Here is a 22761-nt window from a genome sequence, read left to right on the forward strand (position 1 = left end):
TCGCCGCTGTTATTTGAATTGGCTCAGGTGTGTCTACATGCTCCAGTCACAAACTGGTGCAAATTCCACTGCTTTGCCACTTACAACCTCTTACCTCTTTCCCGATCAATTTATCCTCACTCCCGTGTAAACTGGGCCACCATTTACACTCCCATTGGATTTGGGCCCCTTGCACTCATCCTGTGGGTCTGACTCTGGTCGTACTGAAGTCAGACTGAATCTGACCCAGTGAAACAGCACCAGGCTTTTTAAACAGTCAGTGGCGGTATCTAAAATGTCCCTCATAAGACCTGATCCTCAGGCCTCTGTTCTCCCCGCTGGACACACAGGGCCTGATTCTTATTTATACTAAATCCCCATCCACTGGTAAAGTGAGTGTGAATTTACACCCTCTTTTCACCTCCTTACACTGCCCAAGTGCTAACAACAGCCTTAGTGTGTCCGAGGATCAGGCCCTTCTGTTTTATAATTAACGTTGTTACATGGCACCAACACTCACCGGGAGAGCTGCAGATTTCCTGGCTTCCAGCCAGCGCCCCTGTGCAATAAAATATAAATACCCACCATTAGTGCAGCCAGGGCAACTGGGAGCTCATCAAAACTACAAAAATTTAAAATAAATGGAGCTTCTGCGGTCATGGCAATAAGCACACAGGGCGTCCTCCCGGTCTCACGCTGCTAAGTGCCTCTGGGGGGAATCCCATCCCCAGGGCTGGTTTCCTCCACTACCCATTTGTTCTGTCCTCCATCAGTTCTGCCATCTTCATAGTCAAGCACCTGCACCTCCCCCCTCAGATCAATAGCCACGCCAGCAACCCCAGCCCTTTATTCACCCGCCCCAGACTTCCCCACTTGTCTGTGAGCTCTCTGGGGTAGGGAGAGTCTGTTTGTTCTGGGTCTGTACAACTCCTCATGAAGTGGAGTGCTGGGCCATGACTGGGGCTCCTACGGGCTATTGTAATACACTTGATAAATCATCTCAGTCAACATCCTAACCAGAGAATAAATTCCTACAATAATGCCACTGTGCAACGAACTAAACTGGTTTCTATTAGCTGCCCTCTGCCCACAGTAACTCCCTCTCGGGATGCTCAGAACGTTCCAGACAGCCCCTTTCCTCCGTCTCCTGAAATGGGGATCAGGTAAATCAGGCATTTAAAGTGACTCTGGCAAAATTCAGTGCTGGGTTAAGGCTGGTACTGCACTGACAATCGGGGCTAGCATTTCTGCTTGTCTCATTGCAGCTCTTTTGGATGGTTGTTGCCGTGTGACTGCAGTTTGTTTGCTGTGTCCTGCAGCTCTAAATTCCTGAGAGTCTGCTCTGCTCTTGCCTACTCTGAGGAAACTGAGAAAAAATCTGACTGGTACCAGCCCCAGTTCAGCTGAATGGATGTTAGCATTTGTGGAGGCTAACTTCATTAAACTAAAACAGTGATAAAAATGGTTAAAGCCATAGAAGTCTTAACTACATGAGGTTTCATATGGTGTAAATGCACTAATGGGACTTTTGGGGTAAATTTCCCAGAGTACACAGGGTTACTGTGTACAGTTCAGAACCAGCCCATTACACAGGACTCACACACACACACACACACAAATATTATGCACTTTCCTGGAGATTTTAGTTTAGTTCTTCCTTGTTTTGCTGTCTTTCCCTTAGGTCGTGTCTTCACTGAAAACAATGTATTTTGACATCATGATAGCTAAATTGTCAAAACATCCTCGTGGAGACAAGGATTGTTTCAGCAATGCAGCTCTGCAAGGTCAGCCCCAGCTGTGGGGTTTATGACTGATACTGACTTGCCATGCTGAGGTAACAACTAGTTGTGCCTTGTCTTCACTAGGACTGTACTCGGTGGTTGCCTTCTTGATGTACAAACAAACCTCTTTTTTCAATGAAAATGTAGCTTTAGTCTAAATGAAAGTAATTACAGCTGCCAGCATATGATTAGTAGACAAACAAACAAAACAAAGATTGTTCACATTACAATAATTTTTTTTTCCTTTGGCACTTTATGTGAAGTAGATCTTAAAATTACTGCTCTGTGACTCATAAACAAGTTAACAGCAGATACATTAGCGAACATTGGAAAATGTCTTGGTTGAAATCTTCTTTTACTTGAGGCTTGTACTTGCAGCTAAACTGATCCTGACTGATTATAAGGGTGATTTGGGGTGATATGTGCATGGATGGTTATTGAAGGAAGTAACATTCAAACAGCAATCAAAAGTAGCAAATTTGTGATTGAGCTGCATTCTCAGATTTCCTGGGAGAGTCCAGTACAGATCCCAAGTGCAAGACTCTTAAGTTAATACAAAAATGTAAATCCTGCATAAATCCTACTGTCATGCTGGGTCAGCGTTAAAGCTCTTCTTCATGGATTATCCTGCTGCAAACAACATATTTCGCAGCGTTTGCCTCTGAATTCAAACGTGCAGCAGAAATAAAAAGTTGAAAGCATTTTACAGTTGCTAACCAAGATGGCAATACAAGGTTGTGCTCTGCGAAACAGCGTTTAGAGGCTCCTGAACCGCGTGCCTTCACTGGCGCTGGCATGGATGCACACGATTCCTAGATTCATAGAGTCCAAGATCAAAGGGACCATTGTGATCATCTAGAACTTCTCCACAATCGTCCTGGTTGAACAGAGCAGACCTGCTAGAAAACCACCCAATGTTGGTATAAAAACTACCAGTGATGGAGAATCTACCACAACCCTTGTGAAATTGTTCCAATGGTAATTGGTGGAGCTGCGGATGCCAAGAAAGCAGACTCTGAACATACCTCCTAAAAGGGGCTCAGCAAACCCTACAGGATTAGTACTAATTAAATGACTCATTATCTGTTTTCAGTCTCCCTCAAAGCCAAGCTAAACCCAGCCAGTTGTGTCCATACTCACAGAGCAGGCAGAGGCCCAGTGGCAGGACCATTGGGAGCAGTGATGAGAATCACAGCAGCCCCTCAGGGATTCGGCAGCAGGGAGAGACGTCTCTGTGGCTGTCTGATCTGACTTCTCCCCTTCTGATCTGCAGGGAGAAGGGAACAGAGAAGCTGCAGGTGCTCTCTGATCTGCCACGTGCTCCCCGAGGTTAGAGAGAAGAAAAGCCACAGCCCCTGTGAGAGATGGGGCTGTGTCTGCTACTGGCCTCATGACCCAGGGGACCTCACTCCCTGGGGGGAGGGGGATGCTGCTCTCCCAGCTGGTCAGTCACAGGCCTTACACTAAACATTGTGGTTTCTGACCCGAGCCAGGGTCACACAGGAGAGGAATGGCAGCTGGGTGATCGCCTCGCCAGATATGTCCCTGCTTAAAGCTGAATTTGGTTCCCTCTTCAAACCCCTGTGAAAAGTCAGATTGGCCTGAAAATCGGTAAATCAGCTCAGGGACTGGGGTAGAGTTTGTGCGGGAAATTGGAAGATAATTTAACAAGACATTGCTGAGATAATGTCCGTTCTAATGCTGCTAAGTCCTTCAGGCATCCGCTAGACAAGGATTGTCAAAAGCTTGAGACTAGGGAGGGTCTGTGCTGGTGAGAATTTCCACTGACATCCATGGCCAAGCTCTCACTGGCAGCTGTCAGATCAGGCCCTTTCTTTGTAACTTAGCCAAAGCATCCAATGGACTGATTGTCCCTTCACCTTCAGTAGAGAATCACTTGTGCTTAAATACCACACCCAGGGCAGCATTTCTTATTGTCATTGCTGTGTGGATTTCCCCACCCATCTGTGTGTTTAGAGATGATTGAAGTCCTCTCCAGCAGCTTGCCTACAGATTTCAAGCTCTTATGTGAAATGAGCTGAGTGGCCTAAAAAGAGGAAAGCTCTCAAATATCTTTCCTTACAAATATGCTGTTACTGATGTCATCATGGCCCACAAAGTGCACCTGCCCTCGGTTCCCGTGTCCTCAGCTGTCACCTTTCTTGGGCGGAGACCTGTGTGTCTCTCCCGCCTGGCTGGGGGTTTGCCAGACTGCACAGTTCCCTGCATTTCACTGTGATATCCTCAGCAAGCTGAGGCTAAAAGGCCAGTGTCTGTACTTTGCTTTCTGTCCAAGGGCTGTGACCCCTGTATTGTCAGCAGTTACCACACAGACCTTCTAAGCCTGTACATTTATTCTGTATGTGAAAACATTACAGAGAAAACATATTAAAACACTAAAGAACCTAGGCTAAATAATCTACCAGAAATCAATCCTTAGCTCCAGCCATGGGCTGTGGTAGGTTTCAGTCCTTCAAAACCTACCATTGGGTTTTCCCTGAGGTTACCAATTTGTAGTTGTCTCAGAACCAGAACCCAGACTGGACAGATCAACCAGTTCCTTTATTGAGCTCAGTCCTTTGATCTTCAACCTCAAGGAAGAGATAATCACCTCTTCTCATGACCTAGCTGCCCCTTCCCCATCTCTTACCCTGTGGTGGTCTGTAGCAGGGTGGACCCCCCACTCCTGCCCTGAAAGGTTAAAATCAGCCCTGGAGAAAGCAGCTTTTAGATTGGGCTGATTGGGGGAAGTGGCTGCAGCCGGGGCCACACCTCAAACAGACTCAGCTGGCCCTATAAAGGCAAAGAAGCCAGAGGCAGACAGGAGTTTCCCTCTGCCTGTAGACAGAGAAGGGCCTGGCTGCAGGGAGTGAGAGACAAAGTACCTGAGGGGAGCAGGGCTGGGGACAGGCTGGGGGTGCTTCAGCCTGGAAAGCCCCAGGCTGCGGCCTAACATTGGGCTAAAAGGTACTGGGGGTTGCAGAGGGCAGCCCTGGGTAGGCCACGGCAGCAGGTCCAAACCCAGCCTTGCCAGTGATCATAGAATCATAGAATTCAAGATCAGAAGGGACCATTATGATCATCTAGTCTGACCTCCTGCTAGACGCAGGCCACATGAGCCGATCCACCCACTCCTTTAGCAAGCGACCCCTGCCCCATGCTTCGGAGGAAGGCGAAAAACCTCCAGGGCCACTGCCAATCTTCCCTGGAGGAAAATTCCTTCCCAACCCCAAATATGGCGGTCAGCTGAACCCCGAGCATGCGGGCAAGACTCTCCAGCCATACCCTCTGGAAAAAGGTTATATCATATCATTGACCCATTGTACTATTTACCAGTGTGGCACTTAATTGACCTATTGACTAAGCCCGTTATCCTATCATACCATCTCCTCCATAAACTTATCTAGCTTAATCTTAAAGTCATGGAGGTCCTTCGCCCCCACTGTTTCCCTCGGTAGGCTGTTCCAGTATTGCACTCCCCTGATGGTTAGAAACCTTCGTCTAATTTCAAGCCTGAATTTCCTAACTGACAATTTATATCCGTTTGTCCTCGTGTCCACATTAGCACTGAGCTGAAATAATTCCTCTCCTTCCCTGGTATTTATCCCTCTGATATATTTAAAGAGTGCAATCATATCTCCTCTTATCCTTCTTTTTGTTAAGGAAAACAAACCGAGCTCCTCAAGTCTCCTTTCATACGACAGGCCTTCCATTCCTCGGATCATTCTAGTGGCCCTTCTTTGTTCCAGTTTGAATTCATCCTTCTTAAACATGGGAGACCAAAACTGCACACAATACTCCAAATGAGGTCTCACCAACGCCTTATATAACGGGACTAGCACCTCCTTATCCCTACTAGAAATACCTCGCCTAATGCATCCCAAGACCGCATTAGCTTTTTTAACGGCCACATCACATTGCCTACTCATAGTCATCCTACGATCAACCAGGACTCCTAGGTCCTTGTCCTCCTCCGTTACTTCCAACTGGTGCGTCCCCAGCTTATAACTAAAATTCTTGTTAGTCATCCCTAAATGCATAACCTTACACTTCTTACTATTGAATTTCATCCTGTTACTAATACTCCAGTTTACAAGGTCATCCAAATCTCCCTGGAGGATATCCCGATCCTTTTCTGAATTGGCAATACCTCCCAACTTGGTGTCATCCGCAAACTTTATCAGCCCACTCCTACTCTTGGTTCCCAGGTCAGCAATAAATAGATTAAATAAAATTGGACCCAAAACCGAACCTTGAGGAACTCCACTGGTAACCCCCCTCCAACCTGACAGTTCCCCCTTTAATACTACCCTCTGAAGTCTCCCCTTTAACCAGCTCCTTATCCACCTCTGGATTTTCATTTCGATCCCCATCTTTTCCAATTTAACCAGTAATTCTTCATGCGGTACCGTATCAAACGCCTTACTGAAATCCAGATATATTAGATCCACCGCATTTCCTTTGTCTAAAAAATCTGTTACTTTCTCAAAGAAGGAGATCAGGTTGGTTTGGCATGATCTACCTTTCGTAAATCCATGCTGTAATCTATCCCAGTTGCCATCGGCCTCATGCTCCGGAACCACTCTCTCTTTTAAGATTTTTTCCATGACTTTGCATACTACAGATGTTAAACTAACAGGCCTGTAGTTACCCGGGTCACTTTTTTCCCCCTTCTTGAATATAGGAACTACATTAGCTAATCTCCAGTCAAACTGTACAACCCCCGAATTTAGAGACTTATTAAAAATTATCGCTAACGGGCTAGCAATATCACTCGCCAATTCCCTTAATATTCTAGGATGAAGATTATCCGGGCCCCCCGATTTACTTCTGTTAAGTTGTTCAAGTTTGGCTTCTACCTCAGATACCGTAATGTCTACCCCCATATCTTCATTCCCATTGGTCCCTCTATTCCTTAGCCCTTCATTAGCCTCATTAAAGACCGAGGCAAAATATTCGTTCAGATATTGTGCCATTCCAAGATTATCCCTAATCTCCACTCCGTTTAAAGTTTTAAGCGGTCCCACTTCTTCTTTCTTGGTTTTCTTCCTATTTATATGGCTAAAAAACCGTTTGCTATTGGTTTTAATCCCCTTCGCTAGGTCCATCTCCACCCGTCGCTTTGCCTTTCTCACTGCTTCCCTACACCCTCTGACCTCAATAAGGTAGGTTTCTTTGCTGATCCCTCCCATTTTCCACTCCTGGTATGCTTTCTGTTTTTTCTTAATGACCCCTCTAAGACGCTTGCTCATCCAGCTCGGTCTAAAACTGCTACCTACGAGCCGTTTTCCCCTTCTCGGGATACATGCCTCTGACAACTCTTGCAACTTCAACCTGAAGTAACCCCAGGCGTCATCTGCCTTTAGATCCCTAAATATGTTAGTCCAGTCCACTTCCTAACTAGTCGCCTTAATTTAGTAAAGTTAGCCCTTTTGAAATCGTAAACCCTAGTCTCAGATGCACTATTGATTATCCTCCCATTTATTTTGAAACAAATTAGCTCATGATCACTCGAGCCAAGGTTGTCCCCTACAACAATTTCCTCAACAAGGTCCTCGTTACTCACCAAAATCAAATCTAAAATGGCATCCCCCCTCGTCGGTTCAGCAACCACTTGATGAAGGAATTCATTAGCTATCACGTCTAGGAAAAGCTGAGCCCTATTATTATTACTAGCATTTGTTTCCCAATCTATATCCGGGAAGTTAAAGTCCCCCATGATCAAGCAGTTCCTATTAGTATTTACCTCCTTAAAAACATTAAAGAGCTCTCTATCTGTCTCCAAGCTAGATCCCGGCGGTCTATAGCACACCCCAATCACTATCCCGGGTGAGGCTCTGGTAGTTTTTTTCCCCAATGTGACCATTGCCCAGACAGACTCTGTATTATCCATTGCATTGCTAGTTATCTCATTACATTTCACCTCATTATTGATATACAATGCTACTCCCCCACCTTTACCTTTGCATCGGTCTTTCCTAAAGATGATGATGGGGCTGATACTGCAGTCTGCCCCAGGGTGCAGGGGCTAGACAATGACTGGCAGTAGCCATATACTGAGGCGAAGTGGAGATAGAGGGTGGGGGTTCCCTGGGGAGGGGAGACCCTGAGAGAAAGAGGTAACTGCCAGGGGGAAGCACCCCAGGTGTAAAAGGGCACCAGGTCCAATGAGGGACACGGGGGCCAGAGAACAGGCAGATCACTGGCCTGCAGAGGGTGCTCCAGAGCTGGAGCAAGCTAATTCCCAGGAGTCACCAGCAGGAGGCACCGCAGGGGTGAGTCTACATGGTCCCACTACCTACTGTACAGTACAGCCACTGGTCATAATCTCTGGTTTCCTAGGCCTTATGATAATAGAAGAATCATAGAAGATTAGGGTTGGAAGAGATCTCAGAATGTCATCTAGTCCAACCCCCTGCTCAAGGCAGGGACAACACAAATGAAATCATCCCAGTCAGGACTTTGTCAAGCTGGGCCTTAAAAACCTCTAAGGATGGAGATTCTACCACCTCCCTAAGTAACCCATTCCAGTGCTTCCCCACCCTTTCAGTGAAATAGTTTTTCCTAATTATCCAACCTAGTCTTGTCCCACAGCAACTTGAGGCCGTTGCTCCTTGTTCTGTCATCTGCCACCACTGAGAACAGCTGAGCTCCATCCTCTTTGGAACCTTCCTCCAGGTATCTGAAGGCTGCTATCAAATCCCCCCCCCCCCCACTCTTCTCTTATGCAGACTAAAAAAGCCCAGGTCCCTCAGTCATGTGTTCCAGCCCCCTAATAATTTTGGAGAGAGTCCGCTGGACTCTCTCCAATTTTTCCACATTCTTTCTGTAGCGGGGGGCCCAAAACTGGACACAATACTCCAGATGTGGCCTCACCTGTGCCGAACAGAGGGGAATAATCACTTCCCTTGATCTACTGGTAACACTCCTACTAATGCATCCGAATATGCAATTAGCCTTCTCGGCAACAAGGGCATGCTGCTGACTCATATCCAGCTTCTTGTCCACTGTAATCCCCAAGTCCTTTTCTACAGAACTGCTGCTTAGCCAGTCAGTCCCCAGCCTGTAGCAGTGCATGGTATTCTTCCATACTGAATTCTGCACTTGTCCTAGTTCAACTTCATCAGATTTCTTTTGGTCCAATCCTCCAATTAGTCTAGCACACTCAGGACCCTATCCCTACCTCTCCCCTCAGCCTTGTGTCATCCGCGAACTTGCTGAGGGTGCAATCTATCCCTTCATCTAGATAATTAATGAAGATGTTGAATAAAACTGGCCCCAGGACTGACTTCTGGGACACAGCTTGATACCAGCTGCCAAATAGATATTGAGCCGTTGATCACTACCCGTTTTGCCTGACGATCTAGCCAGATTTCTAGCCACCTCATAGTCCATTCATCCAATCAGTACTTTTTTAAATTGCTGGCAAGAATACTGTGGGAGACCATATCAAAAGCTTTGCTAAAGTCAAGGTATATCATGTCCACTGCTTTCCCCATATTCCCTGAACCAGTTATCTCATCATGGAAGGCAATCAGGTTGGTCAGGCATGACTTGCCCTTGGTGAATCCATGCTGACTGTTCCTGATCACCTTCCTCTCCTCCAAGTTCTTCAAAATGGATTCCTTAAGGACCTGCTCCATGATTTTTCCAGAGACTGAGGTGAGTCTGTAGATCCCCAGATTCTCCTCCTTCCCTTTTTTAAAGATGGGCACTATATTTGCCTTTTTCCAGTCATCCGGGACCTCCCACGATCACCATGAGTTTTCAAGTATAATGGCCAATGGCTCTGCAATCACATCAGCCAACTCCCTCAGCACCCTCGGATGCATTAGATCCGGACTCATTGATTTGTGCATGTCCAGGTTATCTAAATAGTCCTTAACCTGTTCTTACACCACTGAGGGCTGCTCGCCTCCTTCTCATACTGTGCTGCCCAGTGCAGCAGTCTGAGAGCTGACCCTGTCTGTGAAGACTGAGGCAAAAAAAAATCATTGAGTACTTCAGCTTTTTCCACATGATGTGTCACTAGGTTGCCATCCCCATTCAGTAAGGGTCCCACACTTTCCCTGACCACCTTCTTGTTACTAACATACCTGTAGAAACCTGTCTTGTTACCCTTGCTAGCTACAACTCCAGTTGTGATTTGGCCTTCCTAACTCCACCCCTGCATGCTTGAGCAATATTTTTATACTCCTCCCTAGTAATCTGTCCACATTTTCATTTCTTCTACTTCCATTACAAAACCTTAAGTACTTCAGTGTGATACTGGGGAGAGAAATACACACAGGGCTGGCTCTGCTCTTGGCAGATCAGCCTGTTCCTTTATAGAGCTCAGGCCTTTGATTTTGAACCTCCAGGAAGAGGGAATCACCTCATTTCATGGCCTAGCTGTACCTTTCCCATCCCTCACCCTCTGGTGGTCCCAGTGCCCATTGCACAGCACAGCCGCCAGTCATAACCTCTGGTTTCCTAGGCCTTTTGCTTACGTAAGTCCTGCCACTACTGAGCTTCATGCTGGGAAATTTTACTAGTGTCACCCCTCACTCTACTCCTTTATTCCCAGAGCCCTGGCCCCAGGAGTGGGACGCTCCCTGATAAATACGGTAGGTGATCTTCAAAGCCATGGCTGGTATGGTCACCAGAGCTCCACTCCAGGCTTGTTTAACAAACTCTTACTTTATTACTTGTACATACAGCCAGGAGTGAATTCAGTGACTGTCCATTTAGGGGTGTCCTCTTTATCCTCTCAAGTCAGGAAATTCTCACTGCAGATCCCAGGCCAGACGTTCTTCTCAGAAGCTCCTGGGTCTTACGTCCTCCAAAATTGGTCTCAGCGACACCTTCCCAGTTGCCTGACCATACAGCCCCCCCTGGACTACTCTCTGATGTCTTGAGCATCCATTCCTGGCATCTTCAGCCAGGCCCCAGAAAACCCCCACATCTAGCCATCAACCCTCAGCTCTGTTCCCATGGTCCTCGGCCACCTGTTGAAACTGGCATGAAAGTGTCATGTCATCTCCTAGCAACCCAACAGATCTTTCCAGAGTCCTCACATGTTAAATCACTGTCTTGTTCCCAAACCCAAGTTTTACTTCCCACAGCTCCAGCCCCAGTTACATGAATTCAACACATTATTTGTCTGTCAGGCTTGTCAGTTCTATGGCTTAGCTACAGCAGGCCCTGGCTTGCCCTGGTTGCCCAATCGAGGGCTGCTTTTCTCTCTGGGAGGAGAAGACGGCATTCTGTCTTGGCCATGTCTAGCTAGGTGCCTTCACCAGTGTAGCATCTTAGCTTCTCCCATTCATACCTGGATTTCACCCTCCCAACACCCTTGGCAGGCAGGGGAGAATTATTCCCATTTCACCAGGCAGAAGGCCATGAAGCCACTTGCCCAAGATCCCCCAGTCAGTAGCTGACTGTAGCAGGAATTCTCCTGCATGACAGGGGAACACAACACCTGCTCTGGGGGTGCCTGCAGAGAAGCTGTTTTAGTGGCACAGACCTGGGGAGGACACACTTGCAAGAGCTGCTTCTGCAAGTCACTGACAAAACACCCTGGTAATGCAGAGTTCAGGTGCCCGGCGATAGCTTCTGCCCTGCAGAGCATCGAGTCTAGCAGAGCTCAGACTTGTGAATTCCAAGAAAGGCAAAGTTGTGATAAATGCCCATGTACCTCACCTCTGCTCTCCGAGAGCCGGCGACAGGCGAGTGAGTTTGGCTGGTCTCAGTGTTCTGGACGGGCATGAGATACTCTGGGGCAGCCTCAAATCTGTGCTAATGAAATATTGTGTGTGTGTGTGTGTGTGTGTGTGTGTGTGTGTGTGTGTGTGTGTGTGTGAGAGAGAGAGAGAGAGAGAGAGAGAGAGAGAGAGAGAGAATTTATTCTTACAGCCCTGTCCTCCTAGATCTGTGATGTTCCTGACTCTCTGCATCTGGGTGTCTCTGCGGCCCCCGTGAGGATGAGAAAATGCTGCTTGAACCGACTCTATTTCACTGCAAAATTTTCCCCAGGACCCCATCAGACTCGGGGAGGTAATTGCTCCATGTGTGTCTCACTGTAACGCCTGGGCCCAGGTGATGCTTAGCGATGCTCCCAGGAGGCAGACTGGGCAGAGAGAAGGCAAAGCACTTTATCCACTGCACAGGAGCCAGCTCAGACCCAGCCTGCCAGAGACCCCTTAGGGACAGGTTTTTAAATGGACGTATTTACATCTATGCAAGTTAGGCACTTCAATACCTTCAAAAAATCTGCCCCCTTGTTCATCTCATATGTGCTCAGAGGCTCTACACAGACCCCATCACATCCCCCCCCCCCCAGCAGCATTACAGCATGTTGCTGGCACAGCTACACCAACACAGGCATCCCCATGCTGCCCCTCTCCCCACCCCCACCATCAGGTTGGCACCAGAGAGATTTGACTCAACATCTGTGCCCTGGACACTCAGTAAATGCAAGAACCTTTTGCTGCCACATTTAAACCCATTTGGGACCCTGAATTTGCATTCCCCGTGACCAGGATGGCACTTCAGGCAGCCACCTGTGCAAATGGCTTGTGGCTACCTGTCTCTATACATGCCTAGTCACCCAGGGGATTTTATGTGCAGACCTTCGGGGTGGGAACTTCGGCCAGGAAGATTCTGGCATAACTAGAACAACGGCCTTGGCCACACCCAGCTCCTGCTACCCACAAAGTGTCTGAGCTTCCTGTGTACCATTGACTGATCCAAACGCTGCTTCTCGCTGGCTGGTTAGCAGACTCCATCACCATCTCCTTCCTGTGGCTCTGCTCAGGCTGGCACCAAGTGTGGGGCTCATGTAGGTTTGTGGGGTACTGGGAATCCTGTGGGGAAGTGACAGGGAATCCTACTGACCGGCTCTTGTGCAGCTGCCTCCCACCCACTCCCAGGGGGACAGCGCTGAGTGCCCTAGGTTATCAGTCTGTTCCCTGACCTACAGGGAGAGCTGGGCAGTTTGGGAAGGGCAGAGACTCAGGCTATAGGCGAGTGAGCCATGGGGCCTGGAAGGGGGGTGCCAGCGAGGAGTCCCAGCACAGACCATGCCCTTGGTAGCAGGTGAAGGAGATGGAGGCTCTGAGTTGGCAGGGAGGTTGGGTTAGATCCTGCACCCCCGACCAGTCTCTGCACTGGCTTTGTGGGGAGAACAACCCCCATCCCATATGGGCCCATTCACAAAGCATTGCCCTTACCCAGAGCTATGGAGTTGTCCGGGTGTCCTGCACTTGCAATCCACCCTGTCTCACCACAGCATATGTCACTGCCACGTCCCTGTCCCTGGGCTGCTGGGACATCAATATAACACGGACAGGATGAGAGTCCTGGTGAGCTGGCTGGGAAACACTCCCACACAGAGAGGCCATCCAGGAATCCTGGTTTCATGTATTCCAAGGGCAGAAGGGACCATTGAGACCCCCTCATCTGACCCCCTGTGTGACACTGGCTGGAGACGTCCCCACAATAACTCCTCGATCTGTTAGACGCACGTCCAGTCCTGAGGTATAAATTGTCAGAGATGGACAATCCCAGTGGTTTATCGCTCTCCCGTTAAATGTTTACATCCTATTCCCAGTCTGAATTAGTCTCCTGGGGAGCACCAGAGCAGGACCCCCGACCAGGGCCCCGGGACGCAGCGAGAGGGGAGGGAGAGGAACGGCCCCTCCTTAGAACCAGGGCAGGGGAGCGCCAAGTTCAGGAGGGTGTTGGAGCACATGCTCCGGTTGGGAGGGGGATAGCTCAGTGGTTTGAGCATTGGTTTGCTAAACCCAGGGTTCAATCACTGAGGGGGCCACCTAGGTATCTGGGGCAAAATCAGTACTTGGTCCTGTTAGTGAAGGCAGGGGACTGGACTCAATGACCTTTCAGGGTCCCTTCCAGTTCTATGAGATAGATATATCTCAAATTATTACTTTATTAGTCCTTTTGGAATCAATGGGATGGACACAGGCACTTGGAGTTACCCATAGGATCAAGGGCTCCCCTCAGCCAGGGCTTCCTGGGATGAGACAATTCATGGGTCAGTCAGGAAAACTTCCCTATCTGAGTCAGATGTCATCAGGGACCCACAGACAAACCTCCTCCTCTCTTCTATTGCATCTGGGGATCCGGCCCTTTGACACCCATGGAGTGACACCAATTTACATCAGTGGGGGATCTGGCCCCATTGATTGCAGTAGAGCTAAAGTGACATAAAAGCAGTAGTAGTGACTGGAGAATTAGAATTGGAGAGTCTGGACTTTTCTCCCTTCATGCCAGGATGGTCACTGTTTATCCCCCGAGTCTGGGGTCACCCTGCAATGATCTTCACTCCTGGCCAGGCTAGAGGCGCCGTTCATAGATCAGCCCATGGGGTTCCCCGGGTTTAGCTGTGTCTCCTGGAGCCTGTTTCCATGGGAACATTTTGCCATACCCGGCACCCTAGGCTCCGTCTGCCCTGCAGGCACCAGCACAGTGATTCACCTGGTCAGTGCTGGCTTTGGTGACCTCAGCATATGGTGGACCCAGTGCATCCTCACCAGGGCCAGCTTCAGGTTCTCTGCTGCCCCAAGCAGCACAAAAAAAAAAAAGCTGTGGCAGCATGATCGTGCTGCTCTGCTCTTTGGTGGCCATTCAGTGGCAGGTCCTTTGCTCTGAGAGGGACTGAGGGACCTGCCACCAAATTGTCACCTAAGACCTGGATGTGCCCCCCCAGTAGCAGGTGGAGTTCCACCCCTTGGTAATAGGTAATAAGGTAATAATTGGAGATATACCAATCTCCTAGAACTGGAAGGGACCTTCAAAGGTCATCTAGTCCAGCCCCCTGCCTTTACTAGCAGGACCAATTTTTGTCCCAGATCCCTAAGTGGCCTCCTCAAGGATTAAACTCACAACCCTGGATTTAGCAGGCCAATGCTCAAACCACTGAGCTATCCCTCCCCTGCCCCAACCATCTGCTTCTTTAGCCGGCCCTGATCATCACCAGCCTCACCACACTCTGGAGAGAACCCGACCCACGTCCCCCAGAGACACAGACTCATCCCTGACCCCAGCCAGGCTCACTGGGCAGAGTCAGCACCAGGAACCATCTGGCGCGTGAGACCTAATGAGCTGGCTGGGCCTATAAAGCTGGGTTCCCTGTCTGCTGCCATGTTAGGTGGGGAATAGAACTGGGACAGGCCCCATGGACAAAGGATGTCAATTGCTTAAGGGGTGATGCTCTGGCTGTTCCTGGCATGTGTCTTCTTTCTCCCCATGCAGGGAGGTGTCTGCCCAGGCCCCTGTGCCCACCCTGCAGTTTCCAACAGGAGCTGCCAGGTCTCCCCCCCTAGTCCTGTCCCTGCCCACAGCTGGGGGCTCCCGTCATCCCATAATTGGGCTGGGTACAGGCAGAGGAATGAGAGAGAACATTCCCCATTATGGCAGGACTGTCTGTCCTGGCTATCCAGGGCCCCTTGTGCTCCCAACACCTCAAACTCTGATGCCGGACAGACAGACAGACAAACAGCTGAACTCCCACGAGGACAGTACCAGAACAACAGGCTCTTACAATGAATCTGATCTTCAGTGGCCAGGCTGCTTTGGTCTGGGCTGGAATCTCTGTGTGGAACGAAAGCTGTGTCAGTCCCATGTGCAGCACCTGGCGCTGGGGGCAGGGCCCTGCTGCCCTTAGCCATGGGGGCAGGAAGACAATAGAACCATCACCATCACTATGGCCAGGAGAGACGAGGCTCCCAGACTAGGGTCAGGCCCCCACAGAACCCAGGAGCATTTGTATTGTGGTTAGCTGGGGGCTACGGCCCAGGTCAGCTGCCCAGGGTGGAGTCCCAGGCAGAGCAGCAATAACCCCCCCTCCCAGATCTGGGCATCACCGGGGGAGCAGCCCCTGAAGGGAACTGGGGGTCAGGGCGAGGTTCCCTCCTACCTGTGAGTCCTGCAGTGCTACACAACTACCGAGAGAAAGAAAATAGTGTTAGGGAAGCTCAGCGCACGTCACTTCCTGTGGTGACAGTCAGGACAGAGCCAGCGTAGAGCGTGCACCTCTGCCCCTGAAGTGCTGCACCTCTTCGCTGGTCTGTGGGGTCTAGCTACCCATAGAGCCCTGCAGCTGCAGATCCATGGAGGCAGCACAGGTCAGTGGTTGGTGCAGGGGACAGATGCCCAGAGACCTCAGTACTGGGCAATCTCAAACCAGTCGGCTCTCAGCAGGGTTACAACAGGCAAATATGCCTTTCACTGCCATTGAACTGTGATTTAAATTAGTTGTTAACACTCAAGAAAGAGATCTGGGAGTCACAGTGGACAGTTCACTGAAAACATCTGCTCAGTGTGCAGCAGCAGTCAAAAAAGCAAGCAGAATGTTGGGAACCATTAGGAAAGAGAAAGATAAGACACAAAATATCATAATGCCACTGTATAAATCCATGGCACAACCACACCTGGAATACTGTGTGCAATTCTGGTTGCCCCATCTCAAGATACATTAGATTTGGGAAAGGTATGGAGAAGTGCAAGAAAATGATGACGGGTAGGGAACAGTTTGTGTATGGGGAGAAATTTAAAAGTTTGGGACTTTTCAGCTTGGAAAAGAGATGACCAAGAGGGGATATGACAGGTGTCTATGAACTCGTGACTGGTGTGGAGAAAGAGAACCTCACCCTCACATAACCTCGCCCGCTAAGCAAGGGATATTGATTTCAAATCCAAGCAGAAGGAGACGTGGGTGGGTGTGGGTGTTCTCTCTCTGGCAGGGTAGATTCTGTAGGGAGTGGCACATTACAAAAACCTCAGTTGCTTTTGTGTGATACTGGGGAGAGGAATACACACAGGGCTGGCTCTGCTCTCCCTGAAATCATAGACTCTCAGGGTTTGAAGGGACCTCAGGAGGTCATCTAGTCCAACCCCTTGTTCAAATCAGGACCAATCCCCAACTAAATCATCCCAGCCAGGACTTAGTGAAGCCTGACCTTAAAAACCTCTAAGACCACCTCCCTAGGTAACCCATTCCAGTACTTCACCACCCTCCTAGTGAAAAAGTTTTTCCTAATATCCAACCTAAACCTCCCCCACTGCAACTTGAGACCATTACTCCTTGTTCTCTCATCTGCTACTGCTGAGAACAGTCTAGATCCATCCTCTTTGGAACCCCCTTTCAGGTAGTTCAAAGCAGCTATCAAATCTACCCCTCCCTCATTCTTCTCTTCTGCAGACTAGATAATCCCAGTTCCCTCAGTCTCTCCTCATAAATCATGTGCTCCAGCCCCCTAATCATTTTTGTTGCCCTCCTCTGGACTCTTTCCAATTTTTCCACATCCTCCTTGTAATGTGGGGCCCAAAACTGGACACAGTATTCCAGATGCGGCCTCACCAATGTTGAATAGAGGGGAATGATCACGTTCCTTGATCTGATGACCTACTTATTGTTAGGGAGCTTATTCCTTCACCCTCTCACTTCCCTGGTCCTTCTCGCATGAACAGAGAGCAACAATACCCAAAGTCCAAAAGCACAAACAATTCAGTGTTTATTGGGGTGAACTTCCAGCAAGCATGATTCCAGTTTCCTTCCTTAGTGTCCCCCTTTCAAGCTCTGACACCACAGAGCGTAGCCTGTGTCTCTGTTCCTGTTCCCATCCCCTGTTCCCATTCCCCTCCTTAGCAAAACATGATCCCAATTCCCCAACCCCCATCCCCAGTCCCTGTTCCCATTTCCCCCACACACACACTTCCTGATTGATTGCAGACTATATAGTAAAAATTGAGTTCTGCTTAACTATACCTTAACCAATCATTTTACTGAAATTTAACTAACCAATCCTAAAATATTGTAACATGGTTATTTAACAAATTGTATCACACCACCTTAATTGGTTTACACCCAACAAAATTAATTATACAGCAGACAGAAACAATCACAGAACCAGACAGAGATTATACAGACAAACAATAGGAAAGTGGAGACTACAGTGATAGAACAATACAGGAATGAGGATTTTGCACCCCTGCTATTAAGTGAGTTCTTGCCAGACAGGATTCTATAAAACTAAGTTTCCTTTTACATTTTTTAGGCTCTTCCCTTTCTCTGGAGGTGATAGGAATATCAGGACAGGATTGTATTCCTAACAGCCCAATAGCACCTTATTTCAATGCGACTAGTTTGGAATGTGAGGATGTGATCATACATTTCCCAGTTTATGGTTGGCCTCTGCTGCTCAGCTGAAGAACCAAGCCTCAGACTGTCATAGCAAGAGAAGGCCATTACACAGACAGACAGTGATTTTTGATTCTTTCTTCTATACCTCTATAACTAGCTAAGTGATAAGAATACACCTACATTCTTAAAGTATAGGCCTTTGCAGACAGGCCTGAATATCTATATCCTAACACTTACACAGCCCCAAATGTCATTAGCCTTCTTGGCAACAAGGACATACTGTTGACTCATATCCAGCTTCTCGTCCACTGTAACCCCTAGGTCCTTTTCTGCATGACCACTGCCTAGCCATTCGGTCCCTAGTCTGTAGCAGTGCATGGGATACTTCCACCCTAAGTGCAGGACTCTGTGCTTGTCCTTGCTGAACCTCATCAGATTTCTTTTGGCCCAATCCTCTAATTTGTCTAGGTCCCTCTGTATCCTATCCCTACTCTCCAGCCTTTCTACTACTCCTCCCAGTTTAGTGTAATGGAAACCTTTCTACTGAATTCCAAGCAATTAGGATCAGGCTTGTCCTGCGAGTACAAGATTTTCACTCTGTCGCATGAATGGATTCACAGACATTTAAACCCAGAAAGGATTGTTCTGATCATCTGGTCTGACCTGCTGCATAACAGGAGCCAGTCCTGTATCTCCAGCCCATAACATCTCTGGTGCAAGAGCCCAGAATTCAGAGACATCCGGTGTAGCTCTAGAGACTTGACATGATGCAGAATCCACCAGCTCTGAAATGAGTCCCCCTGAGTGCCTTTCCCTGTACCATGCTGTCTGTAAGGAAATCAGCCCGAGAACATGAATGAGAGACATGGGCCAGAGCTACAACTTTCAGGGTCAGATTTTGAACTTCCCCTTTGAACTTCGTCAAACAAAGGTGGAAGGTTTTTTTAAACCCAGCATTTTGATCAGTCTCACTAGACAGGAGAGAACTGCAAGATCTGGATGTGGATACTGTGTATCCAGAACTTCGGTAGCCACAAGAAGATTCTAATTTGCAACATTCCCTGCTGTGCATTCGCCCAGGAGGATTTTCAAAAGCCAAGTCACAACCCGGTTAGTTTACCCCTGCCTGTTCTAAAGCAACAAAGAATCCTGTGGCACCTTATAGACTAACAGATGTATTGGAGCATAAGCTTTTGTGAGTCTGACAAAGTGGGTATTCACCCACGAAAGCTTATGCTCCAATACGTCTGTTAGTCTATAAGGTGCCACAGGACTCTTTGTTGCTTTTTACAGATCCAGACTAACACGGCTACCCCTCTGATACTTGACACCTCTCTGTTTACCCCCTTCTCCAGATCATTTATGAATAAGTTGAATAAGATTGGTCCGAGGACTGACCCTTGGGGAACACCACTAGTTAACCCTCTCCATTCTGAGAATTTACCATTAATTCCTAACCTTTGTTCCCTGTCTTTTAACCAGTTCTCAATCCATGAAAGGACCTTCCCTTTTATCCCATGACAGCTTAATTTACATAAGAGCCTTTGGTGAGGGAACTTGTTAAAGGCTTTCTGGAAATATAAGTACACTAGATCCCCCTTGTCCACATGTTTGCTGACCCCTTCAAAGAAATCTAATAGATTAGTAAGACATGATTTCCCTTTACAGAAACCATGTTGACTATTGCTCAACAGTTTATGTTTTTCTATGTGTCTGACAATTTTATTCTTAACTATTGTTTCGACTAATTTGCCTGGTACCAACATTAGACTTACCGGTCTATAATTGCTGGGATCACCTCTAGAGCCCTTTTAAAATATTGGTATTACATTAGCTAACTTCCAGACATTGAGTACAGAAGCCGATTTAAAGGACAGGTTACAAACCTTAGTTAATAGTTCCGCAACTTCACATATGAGTTCTTTCAGAACTCTTGGGTGAATGCCATCTAGTCCCGGTGACTTGTTAATGTTAAGTTTATCAATTAATTACAAAACCTCCTCTAGTGACACTTCAGTCTGTGACAGTTCCTCAGATTTGTCACCTACAAAAGCCAGCTCAGGTATGGGAATCTCCCTAACATCCTCAGCCGTGAAGACTGAAGTAAAGAATCCATTTAGTTTCTCGCAATGACTTTATCATCTTTAAGTGCTCCTTTTGTGTCTCGATCATCAAGGGGCCTCACTGGTTGTTTAGCAGGTTTCCTGCTTTTGAAATACTTAAAAAACATTTTATTACCCCCTTTGGAGTTTGGAGTTTTTGGCTAGCCGTCCTTCAAACTGTGACTCATTAGCTGTTCTCAGTCTCCCTGAAAGCCAAGCTAAACCCGGGCAGTTGTGTCCAAACTCACAGAGTAGACAGAGGCCCAGCGGCAGGAGCATTGGGAGAAGTGGTGGGAATCACAGCAACCCTTCAGGGAGAGGGGCCCTGCAGCAGGGAGAGATGTCTCTGTGGCTGTCTGATCTGACTTCTCCCCTTCTGGTCTGCAGGGAGAAGGGAACAGAGAAGCCGCAGGCTTTCTCTGATCTGCCACATGCTCCCCGAGGTTAGAGAAAAGAAAAGCCACAGCCCTTGTGAGAGACGGGGCCATGTCTGCTACCAGCCTCACGACCGGGGGACTTCACTCCCTGGAGAAGGACACTGCTCTCCCAGCTGTTCTGTCACAGGCTTTACGCTGAACATTATGGTTTTAATATTGCACTCAGACCCAAGCCAGGGTCACACAGGAGAGGAATGGCAGCTGGGCGATCACCTCGCCAGATTTCAAGTTGCAGATGTGTCCCCGCTTAAAACTGAATTTGGCTCTGTCATAAACAGTTAGTTAAGGGTTAAGGTTTTTTTTCTACCTGTAAAGGGTTAACAAGCAGTACCTGTGGACACCTGACCAGAGGACCAATCAGGGACAAGATATTTTCAAATCCCTGTGGAGGGAAGTTTTTTTTTCTGTTCTTTGTTTTTAGAGAGTCTCTCTTGGGAGTTAAGAGACCCTCTTTAAACCCCTGTGAAAAGTCAGAGTTGTCTGAAAATCAGGTCAGGGACTGGGGTAGAGTTTGTGAGGGAAATTGGAAGTTAATTTAACAAAACGTTAGTGAGATAACATCCATTCCAAAGTTGCAAAGTCCTTCTAGCATCTGCTAGACAAAGATTGTCCAAAGCTGGAGACTAGAGAGGGTCTGTGCTGGTGAGAACTTCCACTGACATCCATGGCCAAGCTCTCACTAGCAGCCATCGGATCAGGCCCTTTCTTTGTAACTTATCTGAAGCATCCAATGGACTGATTGTCCCTTCACCTTCAATAGAGTCTCACTTGTCACTGTGCAGCATTTCTTATTGGCATTTCATTGTGGATTTCCCTACCCATCCGTGTGTTTAGCAGAGTGTCAAGTCTAGCAAAATGCAGGCTTGTGAATCCCAGGAAAGGCAGAGTTAAGGTAAACGTCCTCGCACATCACCCCTGCTCCCCGGGAGTTGGCGACAGCCACTGGGAACCTAGGTGTGGCTGTATGAATGGTGGAGGGGTTTGTCTGAGAAGCATGGCAGGGCTGTGACGGGCTCCAAAACCATCGAGGAAGGTGGCGAGTGAAGGCCCAAGAGGTGTTTGTACTTGAGAGCCCCAGTTTGTCCTGTGCAGTGCTATATATATATATCTTTCTACTGTATTTTCTACTGCATGCATCTGATGAAGTGGAGTTTAGCCCATGAAAGCTTATGCCCAAATAAATTTATTAATCTCTAAGGTGCCACAGGTACTCCACATTCTTTGAGCTTCTCCATCGACTGACTCAAATGCTGTTTCTTGCTGGTTGGTTAACAGGCTCCATTACCATCTCCTTCCCCAGGGCTCCGCTCAGAATGGCAGCGAGTGTGGGGCTCACACAGGCTTGTGGGGCACTGGGAATCCTGTGGGGAAGTGACAGGGAATCCCAATGACCAACTCTCATGCAGTTGCCCCTCACCCCCTCCAAGGGTGACAGCGCTGAGTGCCCTAGGTTATCAGTCTGTCTCTTTCTCCCCCACCCCCCACAAAAAAAACCTACAGGGAGAGGTGGGTAGATGGGGGAAGGGCAGTGACTCAGGCTGTAGGTGAGTGAGCCCTGGAGCCTGGCAGGGGGGTGCCAGTGAGGGGTCTCAGCACAGTGAGGAGTTTGAGTTGGATCCTTCCCCTGCTGACCAGTCCCTGCACTGGCTTTGTGGGGAGAACAACCCCCATCCCACGAGGGCCCACAGAGCATCACCCTTACCCAGAGTTACGGAGCCGGTTGGGTGTCCTGCACTCGAGAGCCGCCCTTTCCTACCACTGCGTACGTCACTGCCACGTTCCTGTCCACCCTGGGTTGCTGGTGCATAAATACAACACGGACAGGGTGAGAGTCCTGGTGAGGTGGCTGGGAACCATCTCCCACCCCCATCCCCCGCGTGCAGACTGGTCGGCTGGGAATCCTGGATTCATGGATTCCAAGGGCAGAAGAATGGACCATTGTGATCCCCTCATCTGACCCCCTGTGTGATGCCGGCCAAAGACATCACTACAATAGCTCCTCGATCTGTTAGACGCACGTCCAATCCTGAGGAATAAATGGTCAGGGATGGAGGATCCCCCATGGCCCCTGGGGAATGGTCCCAGTGGTTAATTGCTCTCCCCATTAAACACTTACACCTTATTTCCAGGCTGAATTTGTCTCCAGGGAAGCACCAGGGCAGGAGTCCTGACCAGGGCCCTGGGACATGGTGAAGGGGAGGGGGAGGAACAACCTCTTCTTAGAGCCAGGGCAGGGGAAGGCCGTGCTCAGGAAGGTGCTGGAGCTCAGGTTTTAGCTTTAACCACGTGCTCCAGTCCCATTGGCACTAATGGGACAG

At 48.5% G+C, this 22761-nt stretch overlaps 1 protein-coding gene across 2 annotated transcripts in view; it reads right to left on the reverse strand.

The window, feature by feature from the left end:
• LOC120394189 overlaps positions 1-22319 on the reverse strand; it is a 34770-nt gene extending 12451 nt beyond the window's left edge. For both annotated transcript variants that reach the window (XM_039518426.1, XM_039518425.1), the window contains exons 1-3: positions 22146-22319; positions 2901-3027; positions 500-538 (exon numbers count right to left, since the gene is read on the reverse strand). In XM_039518426.1, the coding sequence (XP_039374360.1) occupies positions 500-538; positions 2901-2931 (70 nt within the window). In that variant the 5' untranslated portion in view covers positions 2932-3027; positions 22146-22319. The remainder of the gene's footprint in view (positions 1-499; positions 539-2900; positions 3028-22145) is intronic.
• Between the last annotated feature and the right edge of the window lie 442 nt (positions 22320-22761).

The sequence above is a fragment of the Mauremys reevesii genome, unplaced genomic scaffold (assembly GCF_016161935.1).
Source record: "Mauremys reevesii isolate NIE-2019 unplaced genomic scaffold, ASM1616193v1 Contig40, whole genome shotgun sequence".
In the NCBI taxonomy this organism is placed as follows: domain Eukaryota; kingdom Metazoa; phylum Chordata; order Testudines; family Geoemydidae; genus Mauremys; species Mauremys reevesii.